This window comes from Amphiura filiformis, chromosome 3 (genome assembly GCF_039555335.1).
Source record: "Amphiura filiformis chromosome 3, Afil_fr2py, whole genome shotgun sequence".
Lineage (NCBI taxonomy): Eukaryota > Metazoa > Echinodermata > Ophiuroidea > Amphilepidida > Amphiuridae > Amphiura > Amphiura filiformis.
In genome coordinates this window covers 2,135,664-2,152,666 of record NC_092630.1, presented here as the reverse complement: position 1 = coordinate 2,152,666, position 17,003 = coordinate 2,135,664, and the positions used below count along the sequence as shown (strand labels likewise).

Here is a 17,003-nt window from a genome sequence, read left to right as displayed (position 1 = left end):
ATTTGGATCTGTGAACATTGACAATTTTGTCGCGGTATTGATTTAATTAGAAACTGGTCATCGATGTTTTAACTGTTCAGAAATGCCCACCAAATGTTTACTTCGGAGGAGTTCGTTGATAAAGAAGAGACTTTAAAAAGCACGATATTAATATAAAGATTGATATTTAAAAAAATAAAAAGTAGCCGAAAAGAATGTAAGGAACTGGAAAAAAGAAGGAAGAAAGAACGACCGAACGAAAAAAGAAAGAATTAAAGAAGAACAAAACTTGAATAAATTCAACAGTCGTCTGTAAAGTACACGACAAAGGCATTGGGGTTTCGCCCCAGTTATTTTCGACGGTTACAGGGTGGAGAACTTTTTCCAATAATCAATGTTAGATTTAGGAATCAATAGCTTGGATTCAACATCCAGGATCCCTAATTTACATACTGAAATGCATAAATAGACAGGTTGCTGGCTCATCAGGTCATTCTGTTGAAGAAACTTATCGACAACATGCCTGCCAAGACTAGCGGAAAAGGAGCAAAGAAGGCCGGTAAGGCCAAGGGTAGTTCAGTAGCTGGCAAGAGGCGTAGACGCCGAAAGGAAAGCTACGGTATCTACATCTACAAGGTGCTCAAACAAGTGCACCCAGACACTGGTATCTCCAGCAAGGCCATGAGCATCATGAACAGCTTTGTCAACGATATCTTCGAGCGCATCGCTGGTGAGGCTTCCCGTTTGACTAAGTACAACAAGAAGTCAACCATCAGCAGCCGCGAGATCCAGACTGCTGTCCGTCTTCTCTTGCCTGGTGAGCTGGCCAAGCACGCCGTAAGCGAAGGCACCAAGGCTGTCACCAAGTACACCACTTCCAAGTAAATGGTGTCCTAGGCACAAAACCCAACGGCTCTTTTTAGAGCCACCAACCTTCTAAAATGAGATAATGGCTACGATGTCAATACTATTTAAAGAAAAGTTATTTTTCAATGAGTTTGATTTGGTGGGTTTTTTTGGTAGCAATAAGTACGGATTAGAAGCAGGGATTTACAAAATGCTGATCAGTGTTCTTAAGGGTAGACTAGGTATTCGTAACTTTATTTCTCATTTCGTTCAATTATTAGTTTTTAGACATCTCACAATCACTCCATAATTTTTGCTACTTTCAAAATTTTCTAAAGTCGCAAAATATTCCATTAAATTTTCTTCATTGATCTGCAAGCCTAAAATTGATTTCTCATGTGCTTATTTCAAACTTTTACTATAAAGCACATTAAGATGTCAAACATGCAATGATGATGATATTTGACGAATACGTGAGAATGAATTATTGCCTTTAAAATGTATATCATGAAAATGTATCACACTGATATTATGTTATTTCAGTATATAGATCTACTGTATAAAGGTCTTATTACAATACAATACAATTTTAATTTAAAATATACACGGTTAGTAGGGCCTAGGTTTCAAATTATGTGCTAAACCTTTTAAGAATAAATAGCTTGTATGTTGTTGTTTTCGTAAGCAAAAACAAACAATGACATGATCACAATCTCTTTTTGGATGTTGGTGGCTCTCAAAAGAGCCTTTGGGTTTGATAAACTGGGTAAGCAGTTTATTTCTTGGCGGTCTTTTTTGGCAGAAGAACAGCCTGGATGTTTGGCAGAACACCACCTTGTGCGATGGTCACACCTCCGAGAAGTTTGTTCAACTCTTCGTCGTTGCGGACAGCCAACTGCAAGTGACGTGGGTTGATTCTGGTCTTCTTGTTGTCACGGGCAGCATTGCCAGCCAACTCAAGAACCTCAGCGGCCAAGTATTCCATGACGGCTGCAAGGTAGACTGGGGCACCAGCACCAACACGGTTGGCATAGTTGCCCTTCCTTAAGAAGCGGTGCACACGACCGACTGGGAATTGAAGTCCAGCGCGTGCTGAACGGCTCTTGGCCTTAGCCTTTGATTTTCCTCCTTTACCACGTCCAGACATGATGAATATTTTATTCTGTTTTACACAAAATGAATGCCTGCTGGAAATGCCAGCTGGGTTTATATACTCTCTTCGAAGGATCCCATAAGAGTTTGGAATAAGGTAATCAATCGAACTTTCCACCAATCATCGTCAAGTTGTCAGCAGTATATCGAACAAAATATGAGGTTGCGTATTGATCACGGAACATAGAATTTGAGCGCACTTTTTATTTCGATTACTTACTATAACATAATTGATTTTGACCATTGCATCAATATGCCATGTAACGGTAATTCCGAGTCGTAGCAATAAACGGGACTGTTAAGGAACATCACTGTAATTAGTATGTTTTTAAGTTGTTGTTTTTTAGGTAATAGTATCTATTTTGATCAAGTACTCCAAACCAATGCAAATAGCACAGTAAATTTGAGACATTCCAAGACATGCACTATCTTGAGACGAGAATTATGATTTATCCCGGGAGATCTAGATTTATATGCCAAACAAATGAGGAAACACCAACTGAAACGTTAACTGAAAATCATTCAAAAAATTATTAATATGAAAATACTAAATTGCCGTTTCTGTGGTAATTGAACTTGATTTCTACAAAATTCACTAGATCAAGAGACCTTACATGATATTGACCGGTTCTAGTCGAAATCCGGAAGATATGATCTTAATTTTCCACACAGGGAGTGTGAATTTCAAATGGGATTACCTAAATGGGTTATTCCACTTGAAATTCACTCTCCCTATGTGGGACATTACGGTCATGTCTTCCATATGGGGTGTAATGAATTTCAACTGGAACAGCCCAGATGATGCAAGGTTTCTTGATATTTTCTAGTGAATTTTGAAGCAAAAAACATCTGATAACTTGAAAACTGTTCAAAAAGTCGTGCCCATTCAGTGATCTCAGCGCAAGTGTAAAAAAATTAAAATGGTTAGCTATTGTTATCTTTATTTCATTCAAAATACAACAATACAATAACAGCAAAACAACACATTTGAATGAGGAGATGCTCAGAAGCCCAAAAAGGCCTGAACAAACACCCCCTTATTACCTTAGCCTAAGTTTCTTAATTTGTCTAATAAAATACAATTACATACATACAATCACACACCCCCCCCCCCCCACCCTCTTTCATACATTCATGTAGAACGAACTAAGCAGGAAAAAAGTGCTTAAAATGAAAGGCAAGTCATTCAAATTATTGTCATTTGGTATTTGTGAAATGAAAAAATTGGCAGAAAAACGAAGAAAAAGCAGTATTAACGAGGTTGGAGCTCCATTCAAATACATGTAGCTAATCTATATACTGTCAGTATATAAATTACAGATTCATCTAAATGCCTTATTTTGTCTTTAAAACACGGTTTTCGGATGAACCACTAGCAGGCTATGTTAGTAAATCTATGACAAATGACAAAGGTACAAAAATATGAATTTCGATGATTTTTACGATCGTCCGGATGAGCAAATCACTGAATGGGTTTTTAATCATCATGCTTTACAGATTGCTTTACAGTGAACATGCCATTTCTTCAAAATGATTTTGAAATTTTTTTTCTTCACGTTGATGAAATATATAACCTGTTGGAATTTGAACCATCGGCTTTAATCGGCGATCAAATTTTAATTTTATCATTCTTTACTCACAATGCTGGAATAATATTAGTAATAAATGTAAGGAAATGTTTCCATTTTAATTCCCAAAGTTTTCCATTTTAGCCGAATGAGGTAAAGTCAGGTAAAGTAAAGCCCACTGGCTATTTTTGCCGTTAAAAGGTGGTGTTTTATGGGGGACATGATGTCTGAATATGACATGTCAAAATTTGCTGTTTACCTGACAAAACAACGAATTTGGCTGGAAAAAAAATCGGCTTTGAAGAAAAATCAACCAATTACATCGTATATCATGACTTGGTGTTTTGGCGCAATATACAAGACCATCAAAAATCAATTTCACCAGAAGATCAATTCAATAATTTGTGTTACCAACTTAGCCTAAATATCGTCAGCCTGCTACGCTAAATGCCCAAGTCATTTTTACATGTTTCTCATTTGCAATTTTGATTTTCTGAGTAATAAACCCATATAATTCATCAAATTTCCAGCCGCATTCTTCAATAACTTGTGGAATACATCAAAAGAGATGTATTCCACAAGTTAATGAAAAAAGGGCTGGAAATTTGATGAATTATGGGTTTATTACTCAGAAAATCAAAATTGCAAATGAAAAACATGTCAGAATGACTTGGGCATTTAGCGTAGCAGGTTGACGATATTAAATACTGAATACGAAATCATCAAGATGGCATAATTAAGATGTTAAAACGAGTAATATTAGGGCAATAATTGCTGCGGATAAAACAATGGAAACGATGACGTCGAACTAATTTAATAATGGTATATGTTTAAAATTTTTAAATTATCTTAAACAATGTTAAAAGTACTTCAAAATAAATTATGATCAGTCCATGGAGCGGAGGCGTAGCCAGGAATTTTGACAGATGAAGGGAGCGAGCAAGAGGGGATTTGATAAGTGGGGGAAAAGGAGCCCAACAAATATCACACAGACACGCTTCCCCCTCGGCAATGAAACGAAAAGAAGAATGATGGGGTGAATGCAAGTTAATGCAACTCTTTTCAGAGTGAAATGCGCGTGTATAGAAGTGAACATGGAGTGGAAGTAAAACAAGGTTAAATTTTCCTTTGCTTCACTTTTCCTTCGATAGATCACAGTCATCAGTATATAGATCTATATACTACACGCCATCGACATCATGATCGACCAGACTTCTTAATTATTGACCGAAAATCTTACAACCATTGTGTGAGCTTATAAAACTCACCAATCAGAAGCCTTAGTTTTTGACCAATCACTGCCCAGCTCTCGTTTTAGCGCACTTATTTGAATCGATAGGTCTTTGTTCATGAAGTGTATAAAAGGGCAGCAGTTGTCAAAATTTGCATCATTTCGAATCACTCGGAAAAATGGCTCGTACTAAGCAGACCGCACGTAAATCTACTGGAGGAAAGGCTCCACGCAAGCAGCTGGCCACCAAGGCAGCTCGCAAATCCGCACCAGCAACCGGTGGCGTGAAGAAGCCTCATCGTTACAGGCCCGGTACCGTCGCTCTCCGTGAGATCCGTCGCTACCAGAAGAGCACCGAGCTCCTCATCCGCAAGCTCCCATTCCAGCGTCTGGTCCGTGAAATCGCCCAGGACTTCAAGACCGAGCTGCGCTTCCAGAGCTCTGCCGTTATGGCTCTCCAAGAGGCTAGTGAAGCTTACTTGGTTGGTCTTTTCGAAGACACCAACCTGTGCGCCATCCACGCCAAGCGTGTGACCATCATGCCAAAGGACATCCAGCTGGCACGCCGCATCCGTGGCGAGCGCGCTTAAACTGACTTTTTGTCACCAAACCAACCGGCTCTTTTCAGAGCCACCAAATCTGCCAAAAAGAGACTATGACATTATGTTAATCTATAAATTTGTTGTTTTAATTCCGTAAGTTGTAACTGAAGTAAATATAATTCTTTTCTTTTGCTGTGGTGGGTGGAGAGGTTGACACACCCTTCCTTGAACAACACTGGAACCAACATCATCGAAGTCGGTAAGAATTATTTCTTCATAACTCCGTTGTTGTCGTTGTCATTCCTAGAAAGATGCCTAATTTGCATGAACCAAAATGGTCGATTTATACAGTGGTTAAATGTCAAAGTTGATCGAATCTGGTTTAAAATCATTCCAACACATTCCTTTCGTAATAATAATATTAAGGATATCACCAATGTACAAGCAGAAAGGTTAAATGTCCAATTTGGGGCTTCAAGAATGACGAAGATAAAAAATTGAAAGTGCTCCGATTTTGATGAATAAATTGTTTCCTTAAAAATGAATCAAATTAAGAATAGTTTGTTATGTTTGGTTAGGTGTTTTTGTTACATGGTTAACATCACAAAACAATATGGCCAACAGATTCAATGGGCTTTGAGCTTGTTGCCCTGTTACCCAGAACAATTTGAGATCAAAATCGGAGCATTTCTACTTTTTTTTTTACCCCGGTGCAACCTATAAGTTTACATTTTTACCTTTTGACTATATCTCAAGAACTAAACATCGAAAGTATGCAAAACTCCTACTTTTTCTGAATTATGATGAAAGGGGCGTGCTGATTTGATGAACTTTGTTTGACCCCTGCATAAGCGACCATTTTGGTTTTAGGCAAATTCGGATGACATCATAAAAATGCTTTTCGGTAAATGAAATTAGGTTGCAATAAGGACCAAGTGAATGCTTACTTTGCTTGGAATATTCATGTCAAGGCGGCCCCATGTCACGAAGGAAAATGTCAAAAACTGCGGAAAATCGACAAAATCGAACATTCAATACCCATATCGGTATTCGATACTTCAGCTGTACTTGGTTCGCATGCACGCGTGCTGAACTGATATCATTGATATTGAGTCACCGATAATAAGGGACCGTTCAGAAACACTTGTTAGGGGGGCCTGATGCAAACAAATTTTATCGCGAAAATTTTTTCAGGGCCCCCCTTTTCAGTTCTCAAAAATTTCAGCCCCCCCCCCCCCTTCTGACATGAAAATTATGGGTCAACCCCATAGAAAAGCATATAACTCATTCATTTTTTTCAGGGCCCCTCCTTAGGAGGGTCAAAACTTTTAAGCCCCCCATTTTGCATCAGGCCCCCTAACAAGTGTTTGTGAACGGTCCCTAATGCTAGTAGTAGGCATATTCCTCAAAGATAATATGAAAACTTGTTAATTTGTCAGTCGAAAAAAACTATTTTTTTTCATATTATTAAAACACGTTCAGCGGCAAGCTTGTTAGGAAGAAAGGAATCCCATCATGGCGACTGTGTTGGGAATGTTTTAATTGAAGTAGACCGCATTAAGCAAATACTTACGTTATTTCTTATTTCCCCTCTATTTTTCAGGTTTCGGAGTCCTCACAAACACCCAATTTTCCTTGCGTGTATGTTCAAGAAATACCGAGAGCACGGCGTGTTTGCGAATTTCTGTGCACGTCCTGAAGTTAGTGTGTAATAACATTTTCAATTTGCGACTAAGGTGCTCTTTCCATATCCTGGCACGACGTTTATCTCAAAATTATATTGATGCATGCCATGTCCCGTCCCGGAAAACAGGCTGTATGATACATTTGTATTACAATGCCTGCTAACAGGCATGTTCACCCAACTCTTCGGAACTTTGAAAACAAAAAAGACATTTGGGTTTGTCTTTTCTCCCTCCATCAGTTCCAAGCACAGGGAATAAAAAAGAAAAAAAGAAACAAAAGAAAAAGACATTTGGGTAATACAAATGCTCTTGTTTACTGTTCATTATGTTAAATTTTATCTGTTTGATTTACGTGAATAATAATCCAGATATAACATAATATTATACTATAGTATGGAGCGAGTCGTCGACGTTTATTATCACAAATCGTTTGCACAGGAAATGAAAAAAACAAAACTTTGTTTCATTATATACAAACGACAAATAACTATACAAATATGTATATGTTCGATAGACAATATTTTGATTCAAAAACGGCTTTCAGGAGAAATTGAGGCTGTCAAATTTTTGAAAACCTTTTTTAAGGGATGGGGTATGAACGTTTGGACAGTATTTATTGTGGGACATTAGAGCACATCAGACATATCGAATTGCATTCTGAATACGAAGAATGTCCTTCTGATATCAAATAATTTTGATTTTTGAAATTCGCAATGTAATACACATTTTATGGCAAACAATTAAAAATTGATATTTTTGATATTTAACAGTACTCGAAGTAAACTTTATAAATCTGATGATATGTATTTAAAGTGTATGTAGGTGGGATGAAAAGCCGACGATCAATTGAAAATTTTGACCTTTCGTATTGAAGATATGGATTTTTTTCCCAAAACACACACATAAAATTAGGTCTTTTTGGAAAAAAAAATCCATATCTTCAATAAGAAAGGTCAAAATTTTCAATTGATCGTCGGCTTTTCCTCCCAGCTACATACACTTTAAGAATATATCATTAGATTAATAAAATTTACTTCGAGAACGGTTATATATCAAAAATGTGAAATAAAATTTGTATTATATCGTGAATTTCAAAAAATGAAAATTATTTGATATCAGAAAGACATTCTGCGTATTCAGAATGCAATTCGATATGTCTGATGTGCTCTCATGTCCCACAAAAAATACTGTCGAAACGCTTAAAACGCTCATTCCAGATCCCTTAACGAATCAAAAGCCTGGTTGTACAAATCGTAAAATGAATCGGAAACGTAGGCTTTCGAATCGTAAAATCAAGCTATGATTTGTCGAATCAGGTTCTGCGATTTCATATATCGCCGAACAAACATTGAAAAGCTTGTTTTTTTAGTTTAAAAAGCCGTTTTACCATTTGAATACTGTACTAGTATTTAACTATAGTTTTGGGGTTTAAGTTTTTTGTTTTTGCTTTCCGGCCGAGAATCCAGATTTTCAAAAATGGGTACATTATGATTGAATGGACATTAGGTAAATCAGGGCAAAAAAAATATGTTCCTCGTTTATGCAATGAACAATAAATTTGCTAAGACGAGAAGCGCAGTGACGTCGCGTCACATACGGATATACTAAAAAAAATCTGTATGCCTATTACAGGCCTAAATCTAATGGTAACCACAATATAAAGCCTACTATCTTGCAGTCCAATATTAAATGTGTTTCAGATCAAATTTCATTTGCATGACTAGTTGATTTAGTATCTATTAATAATAAATCCAGTGAAAGTTAACGGTTTCGTTATGCCCGAGTCCAGTCTGCTTGCATCTGCCAATCGCAAATACACTTTATCGTCGTATTTCAAATCCAAGATGGCCGACCCTGTAACGCTTTCGGCGTCGCCTACGTCATGGCGTACCGTCAGGACAGGTTCACCATTCTGAACAAGTTCCATTTTCGTCTCGACCATAGCGTTCAAAGGAGCGTGAAAGTCCAGCCAGAAAAGATAACTGCCGGGTACGATGCAGTTAAACGTACCTGCAGGGAAGAGAACCAATATCGTACATTTAGTTCTAAAAATTGTAGGTTACTTATAGGCCTACATTTTTCTTAATTATAAGTCATGATCACGTATGTTCACAGTCGACGCGTCATACAGCTAAGCTAAACTTTAAAGTTTCTTGACAAACATTTTAACAAACCTTCGACGCGTTTTAATCAAAAAAGAACGTAGACCTACATACATCTAAAGGTCAGAAAAATATGTGGTATGTATTGACACCACCGAGCACTTACTTGACGCAGTGCCGAATCTAGATTCGTCTCTTTGTTACGCATGAATTCTCTTCAAAAAAGAAGGGACTGACAACAGGTTAAGTATGCCTATATGCCCTCTTTCGCTCACTTATCATGCTGTTCACCGTTTAAAAATTCATATGCTGCCCTCTGAAGCACTCGTTTACAAATTCAAGACAATTTACGCATGTGTAACACAAAAACACGAATCCAGATTCGGCAGTCTGTCAAACATATAACCATATACTACTGCGTCTTACGCATGCGCTTTCCCGTTACAACAAACGCAGCAGACGCAATTTAGCAGCTTTTTGTCACAAATTTTTCGCCAAAAAACTAATTATTTGAGGTGAAGCATTCATGCGCTCAGAAAACGCATTGCGCTCAAGACGCATTGCAATTTGTCGTCGGACGCGTGAATTTACTGATAAACCCTTTGAGGGGGGAGGGTCACATCCACACATTTTGACATACATCTCTAACGCCGCAAGACGCGATGAGACTAAAGTGCTTTAATTAATATTTTGTTAGAGCCTCAGCAGCATAAAAATCTTTCTAATGAGCGGCCAATAAATTTATTAATAAAGACTCTATAGTCCCTACGATATTGCGTCGAGTTTCCTATTCTCCGTCCCGATTTTCGGTTCTCCGCTGCCAAATAATCAAATAAATAGCTTTATTCCTTTCCTCTCCTTCTCGACGTTTGGCCGTAAGCCTTTGTCACAACAAAAAACGTCACAAAATAGTATGTGCCAAACATTTCTCCTTACGCATAGGCGGCGGTAGGGGCACGTCCCCTCTTAGATTTTCTCGGGGACGTCCCTTAAAAATCCTATTGGAAGAAATTAAGCCATTATTGCCCTGTGCATAGTTTTAAGCCCGGAAAACATCGTGTTCATGGTGTTTTGGGCCAATATTAAAATGGCACGATTGTACGCGCTTACGGGCACAGACCCATCAAATACCAATATTAATATTCATTTTGGGCTAAAATTGTCCGAAACATTAACTCAGTAAAATAGAGTAGGCACAGAAAATGCTTGCTCCCCCCCCCCCCCGCCCCATATATTTTGATCCTTCCACTGCCAATGCTCCTCGATCCATTTTGCTCCGACCAACCCCACCACCATCCCAGTGTCCGCCACCACCCCTATACTGATTCTTACCAGAGAATGGATCAAAAGAGTCTCCGTGATTGGTCAGTATGTCATTAAAATTGCCAATGGCTTCATCTCCGGCAGTCAGTGAATTAGTACGTCGAGCTGTAAACCCTACGGTCCGCACATTTTGGAAACTACATTCGGCGAAGGGTGAAGACAGGTAAATGATGGCGAGGAATATTACGCCCGAAATGCAATGCTTGTTGACTCTTGCCATGATGTGTCGAGCACTAAACTGAAATGAAAACCACAATAAAAACTTTTACAAACTTTTACTTATAAAAAAATAGACATAGGCAAAAAAGTTGGTTTCACTTCGGAGGCCGTGCGCGTAGTAGCTTTTAAAATTCGCAATTTTTGGCTCATTTTTTCATGTTTTGATGATTTTTTTTCCTTTTCGGTTTTACATTCAGCCAAAGCCAAAACTTTCAGAAATGCATTAGCAACTTCTTAATTATTCATGCAAGAAGTATGAAAGTATTGTTTTTGTTTTTGTAATTTAATGAATATAAACACTGATTTGGTGTAAAAATATGAATTTGGGAGATATCACACATTTTTTTGCCTCTGTATTTTTGGGCCACACTTTAAAAGGTAAAAATCCAAAATTGAGACTTTAAAAAAAACTAGACACGTCATTCCAGGGATCGTTTTCTTCTTTTTTGTGTGTTTTTGTTTTTTGTTTTCTTTCTTTCTCTTAGGACAACCTGTATCTCTGAACAATGGCATAGGCTATTGCTATGGACGGCAGGGGACGAGAGGGAGGGGGTAGAAGCCTCCTATGCAGACGGCTTTGCCGGGTGGGTTATAAAATACCGGGCATATTAGACCAATATTACATGTAGTACATATCTTAATTCTTTTTGGCCCGTTTTACGCCAAAAACTCAACTTGATCAGGGACCAAATAGTGGTAAAACAGCCATTTTTCTAGTGGGGATTATGCAATTTCAGTTTCCCACGCGTTTGAACGGGAATTGGATTGTGTACTTTGTCGATGCCTAGTGAGCAAATTTCTTCAATATTTTGAGAAAATGATGTCAAATTTTCTATTCTATATTGTTTGGTAATAATGTCTTTTGTCAATATTATGTTTAAAGTTGTAATTTTGTGTTTTTGATCGCAAAGATCGGATATTTTCGTTCCCGATTCGAATTCTGAACGCTTCGCAAGGGTGCCGATTTCGCCAGAACTTTGACGATAATTTTGCCTTTTTGGACACTAAAATGCATTCGATCCTTAATTTTGTTTCAACCGAGTCTTAAATTAGCAAGCACAATAAGGTTGGTACCACTTTTATATACATTGATGAAATTTTAAAGATTTTTTTTTTTTTTTCTAACCGGCGCAAATCGTTAAGTGTGTATTTCTCATTGACATCCAAAATGGCGTAAGCCAGTCCTTAATATACATAGGTACGACGTATATAGGACTGGCAAGCGAGTCTACATTTTTCGCGCAGTTCGCCCAATTGTCCCGGTATTGATAGCCAATCATTATAAAATAGACAATCGACCAATGTTTTAATCAAGAAGCCTTCACCACATTCACATTATTTTGACACGTTACATATTGACTGCCTTTATGGACAGACATTTTATGCTGCTTCAAATTAACGATATTGGCCATTAAAATGCCTAAGTCCATAAAGAAAATCCAAACAATCCAACATGAAAACTCACCCTTCAACTGTCCTATTTGCGTCGTCGTGCAGTCAGAAATGGATAAATATGCTTTCGATGACTTTGAGACTACCCACCGTAAACCAACCACAGTAAAGCATGCAAAGACCTTTTCTTGTGAAGTTTGTTCAACAGGTGGTATCAGGAGGAGTTCATATTGATTTCCTTTATAGAGGCCCTGCATGCTTTCATCGATTGGCTCCAAACAAAGGATTTGAACCGGTGTCCTTCACCGTAATCATGGCACAGTGCAGTCCATTCAATCAAATGTTGTCATCAACCTATTTGATCGTAGTGCATTTGTTATGTGTGTGAGACGAACTGTCGCGGTAGATTGCAACCATGCTTTTGTTGAATGCATTTGAGTAGTCCGCTATATTTACGGTATGATACGTCATATGCACAACCTCTATTCAGATTTAAGTTCTCACTGTTGTCATACAAAAGGTACCAGCATGACTTTCTTTCCATCTTTTCTTTTCATTCACAACCATTCAACCAATCAATCCTTCCAACCATCAGCCCGTACATCCATTTTATAAGGCTTATTTTTTTCATACTAAAAGGCACAGATCCTGCAAAGAAGGATTTGTGCAAAAAGTAAGGATTTATCAAGTTTATATACCCCTGGTATACATCCCCTATCAATCACTCAAAGAATGTCACTCCTCATAGTGCAATAGATTTTCGAAATCATCGTGCAAATCATGTTAAATTGGCCAATTTTCCAGAGATAGGCCTACACAGTACGTATAGAGGCTATCCGTGTTCTATAAGTTGCATATCCTATCAGCGACTGCTATAGGCCCCTACCTTGTTTAGGACTTTCAAAAGAATTACCTGCATATGCAACCATGACTGTTTCAAAATAGACCGCCAAAGTTATGCAAGTAACTCCGAGGTCGTGCATTGAATTGGTTTGAATGAGGAATACTACGGGAACCAGCGCATTTTGTTAGAAGTCACACATGAGTAAAGTGGATAACCTCTATAGAGCTAATTATCATCAGCTATATGGAGCCATTTCAATAGCACCCCTATTGGTGGGAAAAGATCATTGGACCTTTACACGGCAATCAAGTTCAATATTGATCGGATTTGATTAATATAACAATGTGTTCCTCTATTCATAAAGATTCAGGAAAAGTATAGTTTGACCTATCTACGTCGTAGGCCTACGGTTATGGAGTTATGGGCAAAAAGGTAACATTGTAACGTCACAGGTCTAATTTTGGCTCCACAGGGGCTAAAATGAAAATTGCATCGATTTTGTTGCATTACCTGGATAATATAAGAAAGCACTAATTTGAGATCATTTTCAAGAAAATCAGGGCAATTTTCATTTCACCCCCTGCGGGGCCAAAATTAGACGCTATAGTGTTACACTTTTGCCCGTAACTCCACGTCATAGATAGTTCAAAGTATACTTTTTTCTGAATCCTTATGGCCAAAGGGTGACCATGGTGACGATGCGGTGGGTTTTGAGCAAGTTTAGGGCTAAATTTTCGAGTTAGGGTAAATGTTAGGATTAATGTACAAACGCCTATAATTATGCTCTTGCGCCCAGTACCACCGACTAGGGGGAGGGGATAAGGGGTACGTTACCCTCGGGTCCTGGGTCTTAGTGGGCCCGTAAAAATAAAGATAATGTACTTTGAATTATTGGGCTCTTATGCAATGAAAGGGACCTTAGGGACCCGTAAAAAGTTAAAAAAAGAAAGAAAATTTAATTGGCCTCTTGGGACTCTTTTCTTTGCGTTTTACGGTCTCTGTCCTGCCCCTTTTCTTTGCCTTTTACATGCCTACTATATCTTTTCTTTGCTTTTTACGGACCATTAAGTTAAATTATCTTTTCTTTGCTTTTGTACAAATGTCCCAATATTTGACGAAAGAGGAAGTCGTCTTACCCCTCCTTTTTGCTCAGTTTAATACCATATTTGACCATTTCAGCATAAAATTTCACGCACAATTTGTTCCAAGAAAGATATTCTGGAAGAGAATGATGTTATTTCAACATGTTTTACACCTAACACCACCCCCTTCCCCAATGTCATTTACTTCACAGCTGTCACTCAATAAAAAATGGTACATGTGGCCACATTGACCCCGCACCCCAATTTTTCAACTCCCTCACACCCAATGACCCTATTTTGTTTAGCTGTCACCAAAAGACCATATTTTAAAAGAATTTTGAACAAAATTCACAAAATTGCAATTTTTCTTCATTGTTCAAAAAATTTCAAATTTGGATGACTTATTGACAATTTTGTATAAAAAACTTCTGTTTTGACCCAAACTTTTTCCGTCTCACAAAATGACCCCCTTTTTGGTAAAATTGTCCCCAGTCCATAAGAAGACCCCTTTTTGGGGGGGGTGGTGGTCTCACCCAACGACCCCCTTTTTGGTGTGAATCTCTCACCAAAAGACCCATAGTTTCAAACTGGTATCCCCACATCCCCATCACTTCCAACGTCAAGTACACCCCCCCCTCACTGGGCTGCTGTGTTCATTATACCCTGGGCCCATAATGGCTCACCGCAGATGGGCCCCTAATGGCTTTCGGCGGCCCTGTAGTCTGAATTGAGCATGCACTACTGCAAATGCATAATTTGCTCTGAACAAGTAATTTATTATAGGGTCCATAATCCTTACCCCAACCCTTGCCCAAACTCTAACCCTTAACTAATACACACAAACACACATGTGACCGTCCCACGGCGAATGAGCCGTAAATTCCTCCCCGGTCAATTTTGTTTTATTTCGTGTTTAAAAATAAACATCATAAACTTAAAATGGTATATCATTTGACTTCAAACGATATCCAGAAGCGGGGTTATGGTTTGTTAAACTTTGCTCCTTCAACAAAATTATAGCTTTTTACGTTTTTACATGTGTCTCTTTTTCCACATTGTTGGCAATAAATATCAAACAGTCATAATTGGCGGTCATTTCAAATCATCCCCAAGTCAACGAGGTTTAAGAAAGTTCTCTCATTGTTAATTGTTGGTTATGCATACCTGTACAAAATACAATGCCTGGTAACCCACCACTTGAACAGGATTTAGCAATATAAGCAAACAAAGACCAGAGCTATTAAAAGTTCTATAGCCATCTAAGGTAGAAGCTTATTATCCACTTCAACAATAGGATTATTGATTAGTTTTTGACTATCGAAATGAGACGGATGTCGGGCCAGCTTAAGTTACCGATGAATATGACCTTTGTACACATTTTACACCATAACTCAGAATACAATTTAGGGAATTTACAGCTCATTTGTGCTGCCGGGTCACACATGGTCCTGCAAAATCTAACAACACAAAATGATAGCTTTAGAGATTATGCAAAATTCTCAACAACAACAAAACCCAACTCAATTGTCTGATCCCTCTGACTTTAAGAAAAAACAAACACAAAACATAGGTTGACTATCATATTCTTTTATTTGTTTATGACTCAAAATCCATGACAGCTGAGGCTCACATAAAGTAACATAGTTACTGTAGAAATTCCTACTTGAGTTTCCTGACAGAAAACAAAAGAAACAGGACATTGAAATTCGACTTTACTATATTATAAGTTGGTGTTTTTATCTCAAAATTAGTCACATTATGTCGTACAATCAAGAAATGAAATGAAGTTTTTGTTCATATTCAAAATCTGACTTTGAGATTGGTTATAACCTTGTAACACCACATTTTGTTGAAATACATATGAACCAAATGAGCCATTTGTTAACCCCCATGGGCACTACTGCGTTTCTTACAGTACCTATGATTGGTTAATTACATGATATGATCATCTGAGTAACCAATCAAAATTAAGCTTTTAGATCTTTTAGTAATTTTAAGCTTCAGCCATACTGACTATTCTTACCATATCTGTGATTGGCTCAATACATTTTATTTGCATCTTTGTAACCAATCACAATGGTTCTTAGAGGCCAATAATTTGGCTGGTAGTGCCCACAAGGTTAAACAAAAACAAAGAAGAATATTTATCTTTGTTTTGACTGTATCTCAAAAGGTATTCCAATACATCTGCACCACTTTCTTTGAGGGATTACATAACAGCTTAACTCTCTTCACGCGGGTGTCGACTGCAGACGACATGTTTAAAAAAAATTAAAAATTAAAAAATTCAGAAATGTAAATTTTCATGACCATATTTGGAATCAGCTTGAAAAATGCATTAAAATGAGTACAAACAAGCCTAGTATTGGTTCAGTAGTTCTTAAGATAGCTCTTGATATTTTGAGAAAATATTTCAAAACTTCAACTTTTTCCATTGAAGCGCATGGCTAGCACGCAGAGCATTAAAGACCATGATTGTTCAAGCAATCATCTTGCAAAATACAAAAATATACTTGCTATTTATAAATGTATGACAGATGATCTGGAGCTAAATACTCTCTTGTCATAATTAATAGTCCCACCTCAAAAATGAGATGTCATTATCTTTTTTAAGTGGTCATTTAAAGTGCACTGCACTGAATACACAGCACAACGTATGCAGTGTCTACCATTCACCTTTGTTCCATAACCATTAGGGTATAGGACATTTTTTGTTTTTGATATAGCCCCCGAATGAAATGTATTTAATTATGTTTGTACACACTCAGGTAGCATTGTGTGTGAATTTTACATCCGAAATAAGTGCTATTCTTTTTTATGGGCATTCTAGTGTCTAAATGGCCCAAAATGAGGGTTTTTCAATATTGCCATCCATTTCTAATCGTCACCCCCATAGGCTTTACATGTAAAATAAAAAGGCTCGTAAAAATTTAATAGCCTCTAGTTCGGATGTAAAATTCACACCAAATGCTTTTTGAGTGATTACAAAGATAATTAAAGACTTTTCATTCGGGGGCTATGTGGAATTTTTTTTTATG

The 17,003-nt window shown here is 37.6% G+C and overlaps 3 protein-coding genes and 1 long non-coding RNA gene across 4 annotated transcripts; 2 read left to right on the top strand and 2 right to left on the bottom strand.

The window, feature by feature from the left end:
• Nucleotides 1-498: 498 nt before the first annotated feature.
• LOC140147584 (late histone H2B.2.2-like) lies at nucleotides 499-864 on the top strand. Its single transcript, XM_072169363.1, has one exon. The coding sequence runs from the start codon at nucleotides 499-501 to the stop codon at nucleotides 862-864; it is 366 nt and encodes a 121-aa protein (XP_072025464.1).
• A 313-nt stretch (nucleotides 865-1,177) lies between these two features.
• Nucleotides 1,178-2,089, bottom strand: LOC140147583 (histone H2A-like). The gene has a single exon (XM_072169361.1). It carries the CDS (start codon nucleotides 1,970-1,972, stop codon nucleotides 1,601-1,603), a length of 372 nt encoding a protein of 123 aa, XP_072025462.1. The 5' UTR covers nucleotides 1,973-2,089; the 3' UTR covers nucleotides 1,178-1,600.
• A 2,647-nt stretch (nucleotides 2,090-4,736) lies between these two features.
• LOC140147582 (histone H3, embryonic) lies at nucleotides 4,737-5,366 on the top strand. The gene has a single exon (XM_072169360.1). The coding sequence runs from the start codon at nucleotides 4,956-4,958 to the stop codon at nucleotides 5,364-5,366; it is 411 nt and encodes a 136-aa protein (XP_072025461.1). The 5' UTR covers nucleotides 4,737-4,955.
• Nucleotides 5,367-8,087: 2,721 nt separating this feature from the next.
• On the bottom strand, nucleotides 8,088-12,222 carry LOC140147581 (uncharacterized). The gene is made up of 3 exons (XR_011858359.1): nucleotides 12,113-12,222; nucleotides 10,438-10,666; nucleotides 8,088-9,013 (listed from the first exon to the last, which is right to left on the bottom strand). It is a non-coding gene; the product is annotated as an uncharacterized lncRNA (long non-coding RNA).
• Nucleotides 12,223-17,003: the final 4,781 nt, after the last annotated feature.